Source organism: Podarcis cretensis, assembly GCF_951804945.1.
Source record: "Podarcis cretensis genome assembly, chromosome: 12".
Taxonomy (NCBI): domain Eukaryota; kingdom Metazoa; phylum Chordata; class Lepidosauria; order Squamata; family Lacertidae; genus Podarcis; species Podarcis cretensis.
This window is the reverse complement of record NC_137181.1, coordinates 34,553,357-34,568,219: the sequence shown is the minus strand read 5'-3', so window position 1 is coordinate 34,568,219 and position 14,863 is coordinate 34,553,357. Positions and strand designations below refer to the sequence as shown.

The window sequence follows — 14,863 nt, the reverse complement described above, 5'->3', positions numbered from 1 at the left end:
AGAGGTTCAAGCCTCCAACCAGCTGAAATCAACAAAAGTGCTTAATTTTGCCCGGAGCAGCCCGTTATTTTGCACGTACTAATTTAATTCATTTTTCATTTGGATACACATGAAAGATGTGTGTGATTGATTTCACATTGAAAACAGATTGTAGTCACAGCAACGGTGAAGCAACCATCCTCTCAAATGGCTTGAATGTTACAGCTTGGTAAAAAAGAAAGAAGAAAGAGAAATATCTAGTCTTCAGAGCATTTGCTTCAACATTCTTACAAATACGTGGGCTAACAGCTAAGGCTAGATTTCTGCTACAGTTCTCAGATATTCCATGTTTCTTGTGCTTTGCTTTGCTTTTTTTTAAAAACCCATAAAAAATACATTATTGACTTTTGACATCTTGGGATTTCACTGTATTTTTCACATGTGGGTGGATGAATAGGATGGTAAATAGTCAAACCCGTTACACTGAGAACCTAAAGAGCTGCCAAGTTAAATCTTAAGCTGAGTGGGAAGGAGGGGAAGAGAAGAAGCCTTCAAAACAACACTGAGGTTAACGCAACACTGAAGCACACACCAGCGGATTCTCAGTGGGGCTTTTCCATTCCTTCAGGGCTAAAGAGGCTTCAGTTTTCCCTACAAGTCTGAAATTAAAAAAAAATGGAGAAGAACTAGTGGAGGATAAATGGAGCCTGGCTGAGTTCACAAAATATTGGCTCTGGCATTGCAAATGTTTGACTCAGAAGTTCAACCCGGAGAAACTTTGCAGCATAAGCACATACAGAGCTAAATCTCTAAGCGAGCACCAAGAAGAAAAGGAGAGTTACCAGCAGCCAGCGGTTTTACTCAGTGCAAGGGGAGAAAAAAGAGATGCAATAAATCCTGCTTGGCCCAGATCATGCCACTTTCATTGCCGTGCATTATTCGTAGAAATCACAAGCCGATTCCAAAAGGGTTTCCACTGATATGATTATAAGGAGTTGACTGGTATGATTTACAAGGCACTGAAAGAAGCTTACTTGCACTTAAGCTGATTTAGTTGCCTCTGACTGAAGAAAACCAAGTTAAATGTTAATGGGCACATTCACAGTAACAACAACAACAATTTATTATTTATACCCCGTCCAATTGACTGGGTTTCCCCAGCCACTCTGGACGGCTCCCAACAGAATATTAAAGACACAATAAAACATCAAACGTCCCTAAACAGGGGTGCCTTCAGAGGTATTCTAAAAGTCAGGTAGTTGTTTATTTCCTTGACATCTGATGGGAGGGCCTTCCACAGGGCAGGTGCCACTACTGAGAAGGCCCTCTGCCTGGTTCCCTGTAACCTCAGTTCTCGCAGTGAGGGAACTGCCAGAAGGCCCTCGGCGCTGGACCTCAGAGTCCAAGCTGAACGATGAGGTGGAGACGCTCCTTCAGGTATACTGGACTGAGGCCATTTAGGGCTTTAAAGGTCAGCACCAACACTTTGAATTGTGCTCGGAAACGTACTTGGAGCCAATGTAGGTCTTTCAGGACTGGTGTTATATGGTCTTGGCGGCCACTCCCAGTCACCAGTCTAGCTGCCGCATTCTGGATTAATTGTAGTTTCTAGGTCACCTTCAAAGGTGGCCCCACGTAGAGCACATTACAGTGGTGCCTCGCAAGACGAAATTAATTCATTCCGCGAGTTTTTTCGTCTTGCGATTTTTTCGTCTTGCGAAGCACGGACTTTAGAAAAGCTTCAAAAATCACCAAAGTCTTCAAAAACCTCAAAAAAGGCTACCACACCGTGTGCTATGAGTTGCTCCTTGAAGTGAATGCACGGTTTTAAGAAAAAGGAAACAAACTTGCAAGACAAAGGAAACAAACTTGCAAGACGTTTTCGTCTTGTGAAGCAAGCCCATAGGGAAATCCATCTTGCGAAGCAACTCAAAAAACGAAAAACTCTTTCGTTTTGCGAGTTTTTCGTCTTATGAGGCATCCGTCTTGCGAGGTACCACTGTACAGCAGTCCCAAGTGGGAGATAACTGTGCATGCTCCTGCGCATGTCTGTGCAGAACTAAGCACCACTGAATTTAACGGGACTTACTCCCAAGTAATCACGTGCAGCAGGGATGGGGGAATTATGGCCTGCCGGATGTTGCTGCACATCAGCTCCCATCATCCCTGGCCATGGACCCTACTTGCTGGAGATGATAGGAGATGGAGTCCATCAACATATTCCCCAGGTATAGGATTGCAACCTTTAAGACCTTATTCATTTGTCTGCCTGATTTTGATCTTTAAAGTTGTCCCCCAATATTGATTCCCGTGAGTTGCTCAACTGAATGGATATTTCATCACTGTATATATCTTTATGTTACGCTTCAGTTTCACTTATGTAAGTTATACAACTGATGTTGATACCCTGAACTACCCAGAGCAAGTAGTGTGAAAACCAGAGGCCTTTTCTCTGTGAAATTAAGTGGTTGAAAAGATGAACTGAATGGGTCTATCCTAGTTTTCCGGTGCTGCCTTTGCAGTGCCTCTTCTCCACTGCTTGAGCAAAATGTATTGCTTGCTCTCTTATAATCTCCTCCCTTGAAGGTATTAGGAAAACTGCAATTGACAGAAAGATGTTCCCATATCTGATTTGGAATAAACTTCTCTTTGTCTTTGCATTTGTAAGGCGGATCAGGAAGTGTGAGAAATCTCAAGAGGTCTCTAGCTGGTTTAATGGAGCAATGGAATAATCTCACTTGCTCTGTATCCCAGTAACTATGTTTTGGGCTCAAAGCAAAGTCATGGATAATTGACACTGCCAAAAGAAATTTAAACAGCTAATTCAAATATTCTAAAATCATAAGCGAGAATGTTAAATGATCTGCAAGTTCACTCCAGGGATTAGTTTCAGTCCTTGGCCCTGTGACATCTGAACAGTGACTATATGTGTGTATATCTCCTCAGGGTACAGTTGTTTGACAGTTTAGGAGAGCAGTAGGAAACTGCTGGCCTTCCAGATGTTGTTAGACTGCAGCTCTCATTGGCCACACTGGCTGGACTGGGGCTGATGGGAGTTGGAGTCCATCAAAATTTGGAGGCCGCAGGTTTCCCATCCCTGCAAATATATTCATCTTCTTAGCAGTACAATGCAAACTTCACATAGGTAGCTGCTGGCAGCATCTGTATCCATTCCCAAATATATTTGAGCCAGATGCTGGCTAAATCAAGTTCAGCTCAGTATAGTGCAGACAAATCCTAAATCAAGAATTACCTTTAAATAAATGTGCACAGCATTTATATTGATACTGGCCAACTCCCTGCCTCTACACGTTCACTTGCACAGCATTTAATCATCTCTAAGATTCCTGAATAATGATCATATCACAATAACTGCTGTAACTCAAATTTTAATGTGGCATTTTCCTACCATCCACCATATCAAGGGGGAAAATTGGGACACACATCTTCCAGAGCTATGCTCCTGCCTGAGTAACGTGACGCATGCGTAATTGTGCCCCTGAAATATGTGCGGGGGTGTGTGTGTTAAGGCATCCCCCCTAAGGCATCTCCTTCAGCAGTAGAAGAATCTTCTTTACTTGGGCATGCTGCCCAAGCAAGGTGGAAACCTGGGAGACCAGCAGTAATCAATTGGATTTATTTTTATGCATGTGTTACAATCTGACCGCAAGTCTGATTAGTACAATTACCCTAGGACAGTTGTTGAAAGTCCTGAATCAATTACAAACATATTGAGAAAACCAATCTTCAGGTTACAAAATACAGTGGTACCTTGGGTTACAGACGCTTCAGGTTACAGACTCCGCTAACCTGGAAGTAGTACCTCGGGTTAAGAACTTTGCTTCAGGATGAGAACAGAAATCGCACGACGACGGTGCAGTGGCAGCGGGAGGCCCCATTAGCTAAAGTGGTACCTCAGGTTAAAAACAGTTTCAGGTTAAGAACGGACCTCCAGAATGAATTAAATTATTAACCCGAGGTACCACTGTACATCTTTGGGCATGTTTAGGTACGCAATATTTTAGCTACCTTTGATTTCATATAGTGACTTAAATGTAGGGGTGGATTGTATCTCCGATTTCATAGTATTTAAAGACCCTCTACCAAAAAAAGATTAAAAAATGATGGTCAGAAGCAGAGATATTCCTTGAATATCTGCCATCCTTGAATATCTGCCATATAACTGCCATCACCGTTCAAATGCTACCGTGAAGAACAAGAAGGAAATGCGAGATAACCACTGTCGTGTTACCTTTACCATTTCCTATAAAAGAGTTTCCATCACAGTTAAGACTGCAGCACTGAGCACTGCAAAAGCTATAGGAACAAGTTCAGGTTCAGATTTCAGCAATATTTTGCAGAATATTATTCTTCAGCCTTTTGATGCTAAATGATGGGGAAAGCTTCTATTGATTTCAGAGGGGTTAAAAACAGAATTTGCAAAAAGCAATTCGAGGCTCAACTGTGCCATCTGGCGACTCCTTCCTAAACTACATTCCTTTTATCATTGTTGATTTTTCTTTTGTATGTACTCACCCTCTCCGCAAAGACATAGAGAAGTTGACAATATGGTGTCGTTTTTTTGGGGGGGGGATATTGAAAATTCAGATGTACAAATCATGATAACATTTACAAAAAGGGCTAGATCTAATTATTACTATTAGCTGCCCCCCCAAGAAATGAGGCTCAAGTGACTTACACAAAAAGCAATGCATGTGTGCACCCACTTAAACGTCTTGCAGTACATACTTCAAATAATGTGCAAGTTCAGATTTAGCCAAAAGAGATGGAAACTTCAGAACTGAAGAGGAGCATCTTTTATTATTCTTTCATGCAAGCAATTGGTGGTATTCTACTAAGTTTTACTCAGAAGGGACCCACTGAAATAGTGTATGTTTAGCCTGGAAAAGAGGAGAGTGAGAGGAGATATGATAACCCTCTTTAAGTATCTCAAGCTTGTTTTCTCCTGCTCTGGAGGGTAGGACTCACAACAATGACTTCAAGTTACAAGAAAGAGGATTCTGACTAAACATACAGAAAAATTTTCAGACAGTGAGAGCCGTTCAACAGTGGAATGGTCTCCCTTGAGAGGTTGTGGACTCTCCTTCCTTGGGAAGTTTTAATGCAGAGGTTGGATGGCCATCTGTCATGGATGCTTTAGCTGAGATTCCTGCATTGGAGGGGGCTGGACTAGATGACCCTTGGGATCCCTTCCAACTCTAGAATTTTGGTTCTTATCTAATCTTCTTTTACATCAGTAACAAGAGATGTTTTTGATTCTTCCCTGCAAGGATTCATTGAGTGTATAGTGCTTTCATGTGAATGGAAAACAAAAAGATATTGGTATGACTTTCCATATGACACTGCTGAAGACAAAGGACTTTAATTTCACTTGCAAGGCCGCCTAATTCTTCTAGTCTCTAACTTAACTTGATTTAATCCCACCATTTGTCTTACAAGTAGGCAGTGTTGCTATGTGAGCAACAGAAATGAACATCCCTATCAGCCATATATCATTTTATTTTTTTTGCAAAAAGTAGGTAGGTACTACCCTTCTGTGTTTGGCTGTTCCAGGGTTTTCACATTTCTGAAAACTTTGCTGTATTACATTTTGTGAGGGCAAACCAGATCTCTAGGAATCCTAACCAGGATTCCGTTCTGCCACCAAGCCCCACACTTCGACCTATATTCGTACTACACACATGCAGTCCATGCCACTGTGAAAATAGGGTGCTTTTCGTTGGCAGTGTATTATTTGAGGAAGAAATTCCCTACGTGTTAATACGACAGAAAAAGCAGTAAGAAAACTACTCGGTGCTCCCAGTCGTAGAAGACACTTAGATTCCGCCCCCCCCTTTTTCTTCTTCTTCTTCTTCTTTTTGCTCAAGTTAAAGAACTGTGTGGTTGTAACTACAATTTGCTACGCAAAATTATATATAGACATAAAAACAAAGCACAATTTCAGGGCAGCCAATGCAGCTACTAACAAATATCATAGGAAAAAAATACTGTAGTATCAGAGAGATCACGATCGCGCATTCAGAAAATCCAGAAAGTGAATTATGTAAACTCAAATAACAGGCGCACGTGATGCCAAAAAGCAAAGCAAAACGACCTTAGTGGCTCACGGAGAAACATAAACAACTGGGGAGCAAGTATTGGCTAATCATTAGCACGTGGGAGGAGCTTCCAGCTGGGCTGATGACGTTATAGGCTGACGGACTTAGCCGGCGAGCCAACCGTTCTCCAAGCTCTTGCCTTAAAAAAAAAGAAAGCGCATTCCAAAAGACCCGGATGCGAGAGGCCACACCTGAGATGGCTGCCAAACTAGCACCGGAAACAGAAGGGGGTCATTTCCTCCCCGCCGTCTTCCTCTCGACGCGCCATTCGAGGCTCGTCGCGAAGACGTCATCGCTAGGCGACAGCGAGGAGAAGACGTTGCCTCGTGTAGCGCCATGGAGGAGGCTGAGGAGAAGCCTCCGGCCGCCGTAGCGGCTCCCCCGGCGCCCGCCCTGCCGCCCTGCGTGGAGCTGCCTTCCTTCGAGGCGGCCCGGGCGCTGACGGAGAGCCGCTACTCGTGCCTGGTGGTGACGCCGCAGCGGAGGCACGTCGCTCTGCCGCCGCGCTTCCTGCACCGCAAGAGGACGGGGATCCGCGCGCAGCTGGACGCCGAGCTGCGCCGCTTCTCGGAGAGGTAGCGAGAGGCTGCGGAGCTCCGGGGGGGGGGGGGGAGGCCGGAGGGACGCCCTGCGCAGCCTCCGCCGCTTCTTCACACGGCGCGCGGTCGGGGGTTGAAAGAGGGTGGATGAAGCAAACTCCCGGAGGATAAAGGCTTTGATCTGCGGATCGAAAGTGGGGAGAGCCCCGTGGCAGCCAAGAACATTAAGCGAAGCCTGCGCTGGATCAGGCCAGTGGCCCCTCTAGTCCAGCATTCTACCAGTTGCACGTGGGAAACCTGCACAAGGGCTTATTTTTTCCCCAGGGGCAGATGTACTACGAAACTAATAAAGCTTAAGCTTCAGGGCCATTGATCCCAGGGGGGCTCTAGAAGTGATTCAGTCCACATTGGGTTGGTGTGTTTTTTTAAGGGTCTAGTAGACGCAACTTGAGTCTGGTGGCTCAAACTGATTAATTTGTTGTTGTATATAGGACCTACATTTTTGGGCTCCCCCAAACGTGAACTGTGACGAGAGCCCCTTCAATTGCATTCTTCCTTATAATTGGTATAGCCATTTGTATCCTACCTTTCCACTTTTGAAATGGAAGTATATGTGGCAGCTTCCACATAAATTGTATCTCTAGAAGATTTTACTACTTCCACTTGCTTGTTCAGGGTAATACTAGGAAGATGTACTTGAACAATCTTGGTTGCAGCTGACATTGGATATATTCCAACCTTAAAACCATTCATAGTTCTTAGTTGCTCTCCTTGATATGTGTCATTACCCAGTGGCTTCTTTTATCTTGCAGCTTTCAAGGTGTTCCTGTGGCTTATGATGATATTAAAATAACAAAGGAAGTGGGAGATATAATTGATGACATTGGAGCTGTCCATCTGGACATTGAAGCAGATTTTGTCGTGTTCCAGCCTAAGGAAGGGAAAAAACTTGTGGTATGTAAATAAATGCTTCTTTTTTACCATTGCTTTTAATGCTTAAAACAGGACCTTTGTATCATCTTTCTGGTACATGGTACAAAGTATTCTGTGGGAAATCTTAACACAAAGTACTTGAGTTGACTTGTTAAGTGCTCCAGGGTGTAATTACCATTTACAGCCTGATTGCATGCAGTATTCTACATGTTGGTCCACTGAAATTAATGGTTTTAGATGTGCCTAAATGCAAAACCTGTGGTCTTCTTTTTTGTTGTTGTATATGTGTGTGAGAGTGTGGTGCTCTTTAATTGCTTTCTAGTAATAACTAGTATTGCAGCAGTGCCAACAACTGCAGGTGCATGGTGTGTGTGTGTGTGTGAGAGAGAATTATTTGTAAACAAGATATTACAATTGCTCTTGAAGCCTTTCACAAGCATCAGATGGACATAGGGCTTCAGAAATGTCACACATCAAGCTCTTGGATGCTTTAATAAAAATTAGATTTCTAAGACCTTGCCAATTCAGCTGTTATAGCAACAGTATTTAAGGTATCTGCAATGTATGTCAACTGAGCAGACACAGGATAAGGTTCTGAAAATCCGAAAGGATAACAGAGTTCCTAAAAATAGCAAGAATATATGTTTCTATTTGTATTTAATTTTCTTAGTGTTTTAGTATACACCAAAATTCCATACCCGCTTTTTTTAGCTGTAATACAAGGAGCTTTTCTTCAAATGTTTGCAGTGCTACTAAAGATTGGGCCATATCCTTTGGTGAGCATTAAACCTAACACATATACCCCACCTTAAGTGTTCAAGTCAATCATTATAACGTGCATTGGCAGACTAAATCTTCTGTGCACACCTGTGACACTGATCTCTGCTTTAAGATAGTGATGATGTCTCTTAATATCTTATTGTATTGTCCATATTGAACATAGAAGAGACTAGTAAGAGAAACAACTGCTTGCATTTGTGAGAAATTAGAGGCTACATAGCATACCTTTTTAAATTTGTCTGTCTATTTCCAGGGTACAATCAATAAAATGGCACCTAGTCACATAGGCTGTCTGGTACATGGCTGTTTCAATGCTTCCATCCCCAAACCTGATCACATGTCGACCGATGAATGGAAAGACCTTGGCTTCCAAATAGGCAACAGACTGATATTTAAAGTATTGTGTTTTGATTCAGATGCTGCTGGAGTGTTCTGCATCAAAGGAAAACTCTGTAGAAAGAGGTACAGTAATGTGTCTTTTTGCAAAGTACTTCAGAAGAATGTTTACTTCCAGCATATAAGGGAGCAAAGTCTTCTCAGAGTGATCATATGTTGAATTTAGTTGGAGAACAGATTTGGATGAAATATCAGAAGTTGAAAGATGTGAAGATGAGGGTGGGAAATAGTTGCTCTTCCACAATTCCGTGTGTTGTTGGAGCTTCACCTATATTTAGACCGAAGAGTAATGCCTGTCTTGTTAGCAAGGATAATACTGAAAGTGAAGGTTGTAAAGTATACTCAGGTTTTGATGGGCTCCATTGTATTTGACTGCACTTTAAATTTAGTGAGCTGGTGGGGGCGGGGATTGGCCTTTGCATGAAAAGTAAGAAAATGACAGACAGTATGGGAAGGAAACCCAGTCAAATTGAAAATAGAATAGAATAAGAAATAGAATAAACAGCTTTAATTCTGAGGGCTAATAATGGTAGCTTCTATTATTCTCATATATGATATGATATCCTTTGAAAGCTCATCTACTGCCCCCCTTTCACTTTTTTTCCAAAGCAGCATTGGAGAAGAGTTCAAGGAAAAGCACAAGGGAAAACATGAAAAGCCCCATGATGTGCAGAATGGCACAGAGGAGATGGAGATGGACATAGCGACAGCTGGTGTTGAAGAGATGAGAAACAATGACGAGGATAATGGAATATTTGATATGTCAAATCAAGGGAATGGGCAACACAGAACAGACCTGGGACTGCATGCAAGTGACTCAAGTGGCTATCATAGTGATCACAGCAAATCTAAGAAAAAGAAGAGAAAACTTGGCGAGGAAGAAGGTGTACTTCCTGGATTATTAAATCCTAAAGCTAAAAAGAAGAAAAAGCAATGAGAAATAGTATGGATAATATCAAGTGCCTTAACCTGAACCTAGAACTCTTCCATCAGGTGTAGTTGGAGAAGGAGTACTGTTGTAGATTATCTACATGCACAGGAAAGATGAATAAAATAATATGAAACAATATAAGAAAAGAACTTAGGTTTTTAGCTGCCAAAGACTGTATTTTATGAAATCCATTACCAACAAACAAACTAAAAATCCAGTCCTCCCTCTTATTATTACCTATCTTTTCTTCTGCCTGCTGGCACAGACAGGGAGGAATGGGAACTGAAACCCATCAATATCTAGAGGGTTGCTTCTTGAATGCTGCAAGTATGTATGGATTGTGTTTGATCCAGTCAGCACTAAGACCCACAAATACAAAAATATACTTTTAATGCACATAAATACAATGAACAATAATGGAACAGTGGTTCCATTTCCACCATTAAGTCTTTTTCAGACTTGTCCCAATTAGTCATTGGGAAAGGTTTTCTCAACAATTTGGAGAATGTGCTCCAATAATTCTTCTGATCCAGGGATTGATAACTTCTCAGTTAAAAGTTTTCTTTTGCTGAGATGCTGTTCTCCTGAGATACAGATTGGATGGGGGGGGGGGAGAGACAAAAATTGGTCATTTGCCCTGTCTTCCCAGGACAAGTTGGGAATATTGTACTATGTTTAGACTGAAGGCTGTCAGAAACCACCTTTGCCTTGACATCCCCAGAGCAGTCAGTATTCTTTCAAGTATTATGAAGAATTTTGGGGAGTCATGCTTTATCCTTCTCAAAATAAAAGAACTTAGGGAGAAATTTCAGCTGAACATCCATAACTTATATTTTAATGGACTAAATCTGGCATTTAGTTACATCTAGAAATTGAAGTCTGTAAAACATGTCTCTTAATGATTTGTGATGAATAACTATTTTTATAAATAATAACTAATAATAACTAATAACTATAAATAATAACTATTTTTTATAAATTTACAAAGGTGATATAATGCCTGGAGCCTTTTTGGTGTGATTTGTTTTTGTTTACAGCTGGAGACCCGTCATGGTATCTGTTTTTCAGGGAATAAATGCAGTCAAAAAGCAAATAAATCTTTTTTAAAACTCTTGTAGCAGTTCGGATTACAAGCTTAAAATTGGGGCAAATTTTAAATAAATTGCTTTTACAGATAGAGAGGTGAAACTGACTGACAGCAGTTTTACTCAGCTAATCGAATTGGGGACAAGCTTGTGCTGTCTCTCAAGTTCTCCATTCCTGTGGTCTGTATTGATTTGGTCTACTGCTAATGCAAAGAACCAAGTGACAGCAACTAGCTGTGCTGACAACTACAGATAATTGGGGGGTCCCCCCCCAAAATCCCTGAAATTGAGTTGGGGTTTGTTGGTACAAGGAGAAGGCCTTTGTGAAAACTGCAAGATGTCTGAGCAAAAAGTGGGACCTTTACATTTATGAAACTGTTATCTTGTGCAATACATTAAAAAAATACTCTTAGCATTTTAAGTATAAAATGGTTTTGTTGGAACAGCCAAGATATTGTGTGTTTGGTGGCCTTAATTGCCTAGGTAGCATGTGTTCAGGGGTAGGAATTCTTCTCAATGGTCACCATGGAATCTCAAGAAGCAGGAATTTGAAGCACCAATAAAAGTAGTGAAATCTTATACCTGGTGTGTATGGACCGTACAGTGGTACCTTGGTTTAAGAACAGCTTAGTTTATGAACAGTTTGGATTAAGACCACTGCAAACCTGGAAGTCGGTATTTGGTTTATGAACTTTGCCTTGGAATAAGAACATGTTTTGCTTCCTGTTGAGTGTGTTCCATTTGTAAATTGAGTCCCCTCTGCTATGGGAAAGTACACCTTGGTTTAAGTACGCTTTGGTTTAAGAACAGACTTCCGGAACCGATTAAGTTTGTAAACCAAGGTACCATTGTATAGCAGAGGTGGGAGAGCTTCAGATATGGGGCTCAAACTCCCATCAGCTCCAATGACCATTTCTCAATGGGGTTTTCTTTCCTCCTGCTGGATAGCCAGAGATATTCACAGGTCTTGCACCTGATGTTTTTCAGTTGTTAAATAAGATCTAACAATAATACAATAAAGCACATCAGGCAAAATTCTGGTGACTTACTGCTTTTAATAATTTGAGGAGTCAGAATCGTAGAGTTGAAAGGAACTCTGACAATCATCTAGTCTAGGGACGTCAAACTCCCAAGAGATTGTGATCTACTCCCGGGGGAAATGGGGAAAAAATGGCAGTGATCTATCCATTGGAGGGGGGGCTTCAGAATTGTTGAGCTTTTTTTAAACAGTGAGTGTGCAGAACTTACATAAATCGTTCACCAACAACACAGCTGCTAACAGACGGGTGCAGTGCTACAGCAGACAACAAAGAAACACACAGGAAAAGACCAAGGGGGGAGGGGGCGGAGACATTATTCTAAACAACGCGAGCAATAAGGACCCTGTGATTGACCATGATCATCTGGGGATCGACCTGTTGATTGCGGTCAACTGGATGGACACCCCTGTTCTAGAGTGTCCAACCCCCCGCAGTGTAGGAATATGAAGCTATCCCGTACAAAGATCAACCCTTCAATCTTGGCATTATCAGCACCATGCTCTAACCAACTGAGCTTTCCAGGCCTGCTGCATCCAGATCCAAGGCTCATCTAGCTCAGCATTTTTAAACAGTGGCCAGCTTCGTGCAATTTGGAAGCCTATAATGAGGCCATGAAAGCTACAGCTCACCTGTCCATTGCTGTTCTCCAGATAAAGCCTCCGAATTGAGTTCCCCATCACAAACCTACCAGTTTGGTTTCATTGTACTCCAGACTAGGGGGACTGTGAAGTCCCAAGCAATCAATCCTTACTTTCACAAGCTATTCATGCCCCCATTTCCTCTCTCTGGAATGACTGGTTGACTGCACTGTGTGTGATAGAAAACTTTTAAATCAACGAAATAGGCCACACCTAAACGGCAGTGGATTTTATATGCCAGGGGTCCAGTTAGCTATTGCCTGTAGATGGAAGACTTCGAGTGTAGAAATTCGCATCTTTCATTGTGTATGCTTGATGGTCCTTTAGACTTTGCTATCTCATTCTCCCATGCCCCATGACAGTCTCTTGAAACCAAGAGGATTCCAAAGCAGCGTGTGATAGGATATCAATGGAATGTTTTTACTGCTTATGCTGTACTAATAAAAGCAATTAAAAATGCAACAATAAAATTTCCTAAAAACTTGACCAAAACACCACATATCCAAACAGCAGGGGATCTTGAGGTTGCCCAGTTAGTACTTGGACAGCAAACTGAGCAGCCAGCCACTTGTGCCACTCAGACTGTCTTCTGCACCTTAATGCATTACACTTCTATTTAAATTAAAGTTATCCTTTCTAAATTGGCATTTATATATACACATTTTATGCACATTGTAACTTCCTTTGATATTTTTAGCTACCCTAGGTTTGCAGTTCAAAGACGGTGGGATGTCACTAGAAGTGTCCAAAATTTTAAGGCCCATCTAAGCTGTTTGCATTCTGGTTATGTCATACCTTCTGTGAATGGAGATAAAAATGAACTTTGTGTTCATTTTCAGCTAACTTAGGCTGCTGGTTTTATTTCTTTACCATCTTGCTGAATGATTATAAGAGGCTAGAAATATGTGGGGATTGCTCCAGAGATTTGCCCAACATTTATCCACACCTGACTCTTAACCTGTAGGAGTCACTTGAAAAAATGATTATACAGAAACTGTTGTGAAGCTGTCCCACTTTGAGCTAATTCTGAGTGATCCCATCTTTAGGAAGAGGTGATCTCTTGAGGGTCTTAGACCCCCATTTCTAAAAGCAGCTTCGGTTTTTTGCTTTCCAAAGGTGCTTGTGTGTGAATGCTACTCGATAGTCCTTGACTGGAACCTAAACTATGTGGCAGGTGAGGGAGTGGGGTGGGGAAGGTTTGGAAGTGAAGTATAGCTTTCAAAGCATACCAGAAATGGTGAGCTCAGTAGAGATACACTAAAAGTGATGATGCTGAACTTTGTTGTTGTTTTTTAAATAATATTTATTACTTTTTCCAACAATTTAAACACTACAAAAAAAAAACAATACAATACAACACCAACACACTAAACCAACAAAACAAAACAAACAACTCAAAACACATCAAATAATTTCAATATCTTGTCTTTCATTCACTTATTTCCGCGACCTCCTCATGCCTCCCTTTTTGTATTCCACTTCTGTTAATTAATTTTTTCAGCAATTCCTTTCCATCTTCCTCTGTTTTCAATCCTATAATTACCTTAACACATTCTAACCTTATTTTTCCTTTAATACTCTATTAATCTATTTATCCTTGATTCCTTATAACATTTCTACTAAAGCCATATAACTTCATTCCAACATTTTTCTAACATTCATTAATTTTACAATATTTCCGTAAATAATCTTTAAACTTTTTCCAGTCTTCTTCCACCGACTCTTCTCCCTGGTCTCGGATTCTGCCAGTCATTTCCGCCAGTTCCATATAGTCCATCAACTTCATCTGCCATTCTTCCCGGGTGGGTAAAACTTGTGTCTTCCAATACTTCGCGATGAGTATTCTTGCTGCTGTTGTTGCATACATGAAAAATGTTCTATCCTTCTTTGACACCAATTGGCCGACCATGCCCAGAAGAAAGGCCTCTGGTTTCTTCAGGAAGGTATATTTGAATACCTTTTTCATTTCATTATAAATCATCTTCCAGAATGTCTTAATCCTTGGGCATGTCCACCAAAGGTGAAAAAATGTACCTTCAGTCTCATTACATTTCCAACATTTATTATCAGGCAAATTGTAAATTTTTGCAAGCTTGACTGGTGTCATGTACCACCTATAAATCATTTTCATTAAGTTTTCTCTTAGGGCATTACATGCCGTAAATTTCATACCTGTGGTCCATAATTGTTCCCAGTCAGCCATCATTATGTTATGTCCAACATCTTGTGCCCATTTAATCATATCAGATTTCACCATTTCATCCTGAGTATTCCATTTCAACAGCAAGTTATACATTCTTGACAAATTCTTAATTTTTGAATCTAACAATTCTGTTTCCAATTTTGATTTTTCCACCTGGAAGCCAACCTTTTTGTCCAAATTGTATGCCTCCATTATTTGATAATAATGGAGCCAATCTCGC

The 14,863-nt window shown here is 41.2% G+C and overlaps 1 protein-coding gene and 1 long non-coding RNA gene across 3 annotated transcripts; one reads left to right on the top strand and one right to left on the bottom strand.

Annotated features, from left to right (window-relative positions):
- The first annotated feature begins 6,379 nt into the window (after positions 1 to 6,379).
- Positions 6,380 to 9,907, top strand: POLR1F (RNA polymerase I subunit F). Of its 2 annotated transcripts, none has more exons than XM_079948216.1 (4): positions 6,380 to 6,673; positions 7,450 to 7,591; positions 8,604 to 8,812; positions 9,356 to 9,907. In XM_079948216.1, the coding sequence occupies exons 1-4, from the start codon at positions 6,435 to 6,437 to the stop codon at positions 9,681 to 9,683; spliced, it is 918 nt and encodes a 305-aa protein (XP_079804342.1). In that variant the 5' UTR covers positions 6,380 to 6,434; the 3' UTR covers positions 9,684 to 9,907. The 2 variants fall into 2 exon arrangements, with proteins under 2 accessions (XP_079804342.1, XP_079804343.1); XM_079948217.1 differs by having other exon boundaries at positions 6,386 to 6,673; positions 9,359 to 9,907.
- Positions 9,908 to 10,282: 375 nt separating this feature from the next.
- LOC307199984 lies at positions 10,283 to 11,910 on the bottom strand. The gene is made up of 2 exons (XR_013832282.1): positions 10,644 to 11,910; positions 10,283 to 10,593 (listed from the first exon to the last, which is right to left on the bottom strand). It is a non-coding gene; the product is annotated as an uncharacterized lncRNA (long non-coding RNA).
- Positions 11,911 to 14,863: the final 2,953 nt, after the last annotated feature.

What these genes read in the sequence shown, in the direction of transcription:
- POLR1F (XM_079948216.1), top strand. Translation starts at nt 6,435, where the DNA reads ATGGAGGAGGCTGAGGAGAAGCCTCCGGCCGCCGTAGCGGCTCCCCCG. An exon ending in CTGCGCCGCTTCTCGGAGAG is followed by an intron (nt 6,674 to 7,449) that starts GTAGCGAGAGGC and finishes TTTATCTTGCAG; the next exon opens with CTTTCAAGGTGTTCCTGTGG. An exon ending in AGGAAGGGAAAAAACTTGTG is followed by an intron (nt 7,592 to 8,603) that starts GTATGTAAATAA and finishes GTCTATTTCCAG; the next exon opens with GGTACAATCAATAAAATGGC.